The sequence below is a fragment of the Apaloderma vittatum genome, unplaced genomic scaffold (genome assembly GCF_000703405.1).
Source record: "Apaloderma vittatum isolate BGI_N311 unplaced genomic scaffold, ASM70340v1 scaffold15405, whole genome shotgun sequence".
Classification (NCBI taxonomy): Eukaryota; Metazoa; Chordata; class Aves; order Trogoniformes; family Trogonidae; genus Apaloderma; species Apaloderma vittatum.
Window position 1 is genome coordinate 16,685 of NW_009716625.1, and position 6,238 is coordinate 22,922.

A 6,238-nucleotide genomic window follows, 5' to 3' on the forward strand; every position below is an offset into this window, starting at 1 on the left:
GCAGGAACATGTTCTTCGGCTTGGAGTCCAAGTTCACTGAATGTGCAGTGGAAATAATTCAGTTTTGCTCATTAAGCGGCTCTAGTTTGGTCCAGGAAAAAGACTCATCTGAGTAAATTATCCCTTGCAACCACAACACCAGCCACCAAACACCGACTCGCTTTGGACGTGTTCCATATCACAGCTCCCGCTCCTCCAGACCAAGACACGTCGCAGTTTCACGGTTTGCCCTCCCCCCCTCAAAGGAAGCTCTCCTTACATAAGCCGTGGGATGTCACTGACAGGCACGGTCCCATCATGCGTCTCGTTTTCCCCGTCCTCCTCCTCCTCCTCGCTGCTTTCTGACTCCTCGCTGGAGGAGGAGTAGTCCGTCACCTTCTTCAGGGGGCGATTAGTTTCTTCGATGCGCAGCTCCCTCAACTCTTTGGCTAAGGCCGTCAGATCCTAAACGGTATGGGGGGCAAGAAAACAAGAAAGTGCTGGCTATTATATTTAAAGCGAGGAGAATGTCACATACATCTCTTCAAAAGCCAATGCTAACAGCACGAGCAACAAGAAATAGCTTTACAGAGTCGTTACAAACATGAGACGAACGTAAGACAATGTTTGTAGCATGTAGCATTTATTAAACAAAACAAAACTGGTTTACGCTCACTGAAAAATCAATAGCCAACCTCTTCTTTTTCTGTTTGGAACGTGTATGTGCATATATATACACACACTCATATGTATATACACGACAAAATTATATTTGTTGGAAAAGGTGAAGTTCGGTCACCATCATAGTAAACTGGAAAACAACGTCATTTCAAAGATTGGCTTGGAGAATTTCTCCTGCAGGGTTTTCTCTTCTTTCAAACTTCTCAAAGAGACCCCGTAATTATATTTATTCTGTAATAAATGCATTTGGGAAGGAAGCAATGACAGCATCTCCCATGGAGTGGTGCAATCCCCACGTCAAGAGCTGCTTCCATGGTGAGTCTCCGCTGCCGGGCGGCTGCCGAGAGGCGGTGAGGAGCACGAGGAGAAGCGCCCAGCTCAGCCATACTTGGGAGTCACAGCTCTAACTCAGCCACATGATCAAAGTCATAATAATAATAATAATTAAAAAAAAAATCCCTCAGCGGGACCCATTAAGCACTTTATGTGAGATGTGGCAGCCTACAAGCTAAGGGCAAAAAGAAGAAAAAAAAAAAAAGAAAAAAGCCTTGGAACGAGAAAAGGTAGGAGCGGTCTCAAAGCCTAGTAATAATTTTTCAGTTTACCATGACTTTGATGAGGTCTCAGACCCGACAGTCATATAAAATAGACACTGCTATTTCAAAACAAGGAACATGGCAGGCACCGTGTAGAAAAGAGACTTTTTGTTATCTTACATGCTTTTATAGCAATGCAGGGGGAAGCAGTAGGGCAGAAAAGCATGAGAGCTCGAATTAGAATGGGTTAGAGAACTCTGTTGCACAAGACATGCACATGACGAACAAAGCATCGCAACTGTCAGTCTTACCATTTCTCCCTATTTTAGTGACCGAGGTAGGCATCAGCGCATTCGGTCAGAGATAAAGGATCAGGGAGAAAGAAACTCATTGAAAAAGGCTAGATTCCACATTTGTCTTACGGCCATACTCTCATTTACTGCATTTCCAGTTTACCGTTCCAGCAGGGCGACTACGGCAAATACTAATTACGGTTGCAAAGGGAGCTCTTACAAATCTATCCTGTCGACATGTGAAGAAAACGATGGAAAACCTCTACGGCTGAGGTGCAAACCCGGCTGATTAATTAATTAATTATTTAATATTTTTTTAAATCGCCAAGCAGGACTATTTTGCAAGCGAGTGGCACTTTGTTTATCGATGACCCACACCACCCGGTGGGCAGCGCCGCATTCTGCTCCCAGGTCTGCCCTGCCTGGCCTCGGGTGTAGAGCAGAGACCTCTGCCGAGGTAAGAGAGCTTTGCAAATACTTGTATACCCAAAAAAAGAAAGCTTCCCCCCCCTCCAAAGGATCAATCCCTGCTTCACAGCAGACACCTGTGATGGGTAGTTTAGATATCCCTCTCCAAGTGCTCTCTGTACCTTTAAAGAAAGGCTCTTGAGAGAACGTCGTATTTCAAAAGCTTATTTTTGACGCCAACGTGCTCGGGGATTGAAATACAGTCAAATTTGCAGTCATGACAACTAATTATTTTAATTAATGCTGTAGCAGCTTCTGCAATTGTTTCTGTTCCTAAACAAGAACCAATGACAATTTCAACAGCTTAACAATGCTTTCCACTTAGAGTATAAAACACGTTCTTTATTGATAGCTCCCCTTCGAGTTCGATGAGAGTGTTCCCAACTCTAAAAAGGACTTCAGGGCTGTGTAAGGGCCTCTTTAAAATTTCATCTGATCTTTCTGCAGTGCAGGACTAGGACAGAACCCTCCACCATCACAGCCACGGACCGTGAAAATTACTTCTTTTTTGCACCTTCCATTTCTAAGGTGCTTCAGGGCACCCTACCAGCCTTCTCTGCTTATCACCAGAAAATAGTCAAGTATTTTAAAAATCAGCTTAATTAGTTTTTAATAACTAATTTGGAAGTTATGACAGCAATAATACTCCCAGACAATATCATCAGATAACTCATATTTCCTAGTTAAAGCTTTGCCTCAGGATGGTTAATTCTTTGATGCTATCATTTTCTCTAAGTAATGAGCACTTTGTAGGATTAAACAGCTTCACTGGGTTGCTCTTGGACCAAAAACAATCTGACAACTAAAAAGAAAGTGCTCTGTAGTTCCACATGTGTAGTATGGAATGTTATTACTGAGGGTGACATAATACATAAGTTAGCAGTATCAGTGCTCTTTAATTACTTTTAATTACAAAGACTTCTTTAGATTTAGTATTTCCTGGAATCAAGTCAGATTGGTTTCCAGAATCACAGAGCTCATTGAACTTTGATTTAGCACACGCGCTGCCTCTACTTAGACACTGATTTATGTGCTTTTTTCTTAACAAAGCACCTCATTAAACAAAACGCATTGCTCATGTTTTATCTAAGAGAACAACTTAACTAACCAGCACATATCTCTTCTTTCATATCTTCTATTTTTAGAGGAAAGAGGCTGCTGATACCAGAGCTTTCCATGGCAGCCCTGCAGCTCTCCGTGTCAGCAGAGTGTGCAGAGTGATGCACGTGTGAGGCCAAGTTAAATCCTGACCTGGGAATGTTTGGTCTCTTTCCAGGAACATTTAATCAACCACCATCACCAGATGCACACACATTTACAATGTTATATAGTGGAAAAGGTGTAACTGGAGACTCTTATTTCTTGTGAGAGGATGGGTGAAGATTACCACTGCCCATCCACACCTGAGGCGTCTCTGGTTTTTAGGGCTGATGGTCTAGTCCATAAGAATGAAGTACCCACTGTATTCCACTGCTCTGTTTTCACTTATTTGCCAAGCATCTTCATTCAAATTGAGGCTTAAAACTCACTTCAGACAGCACTCGGTGGTCCCACTGAAAGCAGTGGGGGCCAGGGGCTGTAGCTGAGAGCAGAATGCGGCGAGCGGCGCAGGGGCTGCCCAGACCACCTCCAGTGGCACAAGAAACCTTTCCCTTTCAAATGTCGCTCCACCAACCTAAAAAAAACACGCTGAACAATGGCAGCACCATTTGCTCCGCATTGGGCTGCTTTTCTCGCCATGGCCACCGCGCCAGTGGTGCCGCCAGCAGGTTCCGGGCAGCCCAGGGCTGAACAGAACATCCCTCCCCACGCTGAAACGCGACGGCTCAGTCTCCCGTCTGACCCGACATCGCATCGCCAGCTTTTTCAATGTCAGCACCAAGAAAATCCATTTTTTTTCGATATTAAGCACTAACTAGTCAACCTTGCATAGGCACGACCCACTGAGAAAAGATATCACTAACCTCATCTATAGCTTTCTTATAGCTCTGTGGGTAAAGGAAGAATAATCAGCATCAGAGGAAACAGATCGGGACAGGAAAAAGCCAGAGGAAGGGCAAGCAGGTTAGAAATAAAATTAGAATTGTTAGCTCAACGCTGTGGAGTGTAGAGAAAAAACAACATCAACAAAACATTAATATACATTAAAAAAGAGAAGCAGTGGAAATTCATTTTGTTATTAGGCCAACTCTGCAGTTTTAAAATACGAACGTCAACAGCATTAAACCAAGAGGAAACACTTCGGATGAGATTTTGCTCAGAATAATAAAACGAGAGTGTACAGAAACCACTACTGGGTTTGGTTTTAAGCTGCGAAGGCTGTCAGGGGCCGGTGGCCCAGCCTTCCCGAGCAGAGCATCCCTCCGCCGCGCTGCTGCGAGGGGACATGCAGCACGGAACACAACAATGTGCCATCGGCAACCACCGCGCCCAAGCTAGCAAAGCCCTTAAGCATCTGCTTCACGTGAAAACAGAGGCTTAAGTGCTTTCCCCTAGACTTGGGCTCCTGATCAAAACTCATGCAACTCTCTGAAGCATTCAAATCTCCCGCGGGGCTCTCACCGTACCGCCGCTTTCCAGTCTCTCTGCTGGAGCAGCGACAGTACCAGCCTCTTTTTTGGGGTCCCCGCGCTTGTGCTACTGCACCAAGGGGAAACATGGCCAAACTGGCTGGCAACATTCCCAGGGGAAACAGTTTCAGACTCACAGCGGGTCGGCTCGGTCGCGTCACGTCCCTGTTGTCTTCCTGCTTTACCTTGGCGGGCTCGTGGGAGAGCACAGGGGACCCTTCGGGCTTGGCGTTCCCTGGGCAAAAGGCAAGAGGAGAGAGCAGGAATTCAATCACTGCTGAAAGCCGTCGCTGTATCCCAGACGTGTGGGTGCGTGGGCTTCATCACCATTTTGCTTGAAACCGCCCCCTGCTCCTCTTGGCTTGGCTGTCACTGCAACAAGTCCCCATCGGTACAGCAACAGAAGCCACAATCCAGCCCAGCCTCCACTGCCAGCCCTCCCACAGTACTACTGCCCTTTTTTTTCCTACTAAAGAAACAAATTCACTTTGCAAAAGAGCAGGGCATGTGATAAATCAAAAGCTCTGCAGCATCTGACATTGTCAGGACATTATTTGTCGCAGGATCTCTCATTAGTAAAAAGAAAACCAAACCAAAGAGGGCAATTGGTGATAAAACTCCTTTTACTGACTACCTAGAGGAGTGATGATTCCAACAACAGACACGTCATCTTAATGGTCAAGTCATAAAAAATTCAAAGCATGGAGGCAGCATCTGCTTTAATGTGCTTCAGCCCAGGGGACTTATACTGTGGGGCTGTGCCAGAAATGCAGATGTATGGGTTGGATGCGCTTTAGCAACTCCTACTACGATTAAACAGGAGAATGGAACATCTCTAAGAGTGGCTCGAAGATGAGAGGAAGCAATTTGGGTGGGAACATAAGCCCAGTCTCAGCATAGCTGCCTGGTAAAAGCATTTTAGAGGAAGTTTCTTATGGGCTCCATCACTCCTTTGCTCCCATCTCAGGCTTCGCGTAAAGATCAAGCTCCAAAAAAACCCCCCAAAAATCACATACCCATCACAAGTGGGGTTGTAGAAGCTACGTGGCACTGCCCCACAGACCGTCTGCCCTTCCTCCTTACCAAAGAAGCTTCAGAAATCACACTCGGTGCTAAGGGACGTTTCCTAGACCCTCACCTCTGACTCTGTTGCGCTCACTGGAGCCAGCCTGGGAGCCGGGCTGGGAGCCGCCCTGCGAACTGGGCTGGGAACTGGGAGTGCTGGAGCTGGAGGAGCTGCCGCTGCTGGTCCTCTGCAGCGAGCTCTCCACGATGGGCTCCGTCCTCCTCAGGTCCGGGTTGCTGCGGGAGCACAAAACAGAGAGAGAGGGGCACGATCAGTCGGCGTCACCTCCGGGGCTTCGGATCTGACACCTCCCCTGATGGAGAAGTCAGGGCTGAGGTCTTCTGAGCTCCACTGAGGAGCTCAGAAATAGGCACAGAACCTCTTTATGGAGGTGCACCACAACCACAACCGCGACAGAAAGTTGGCTAGAGAAGCCTTCCACTCTTATTTGGCCAAGTTCGGCAAAAATTAGGAAGAATCTTTGCTCAGAACTCCCTTTCAGCCCGTAGACGTGCAGTGCCGGAGTTGTCTAGTTAACCACCAATATTCATCATAAAAGCAGGTATTTGCAAATTGCTGTCAGACAGAGAAAGGGCTATTTCGGTAAAGATCTCAAGTTTGCAACACGGCTGCAGATAATATTGA

At 46.4% G+C, this 6,238-nt stretch overlaps 1 protein-coding gene across 1 annotated transcript in view; it reads right to left on the minus strand.

Moving 5' to 3' along the window:
* Positions 1-5,829, minus strand: part of LOC104274089 (TRAF2 and NCK-interacting protein kinase-like) — a gene marked incomplete at its 5' end in the record, with an annotated part of 22,347 nt that extends 16,518 nt beyond the window's left edge. Inside the window, 4 exons of the mRNA XM_009869617.1 lie at positions 260-444; positions 3,922-3,945; positions 4,665-4,762; positions 5,666-5,829. Coding sequence (XP_009867919.1) covers positions 260-444; positions 3,922-3,945; positions 4,665-4,762; positions 5,666-5,829 — 471 coding nt within the window. The remainder of the gene's footprint in view (positions 1-259; positions 445-3,921; positions 3,946-4,664; positions 4,763-5,665) is intronic.
* Between the last annotated feature and the right edge of the window lie 409 nt (positions 5,830-6,238).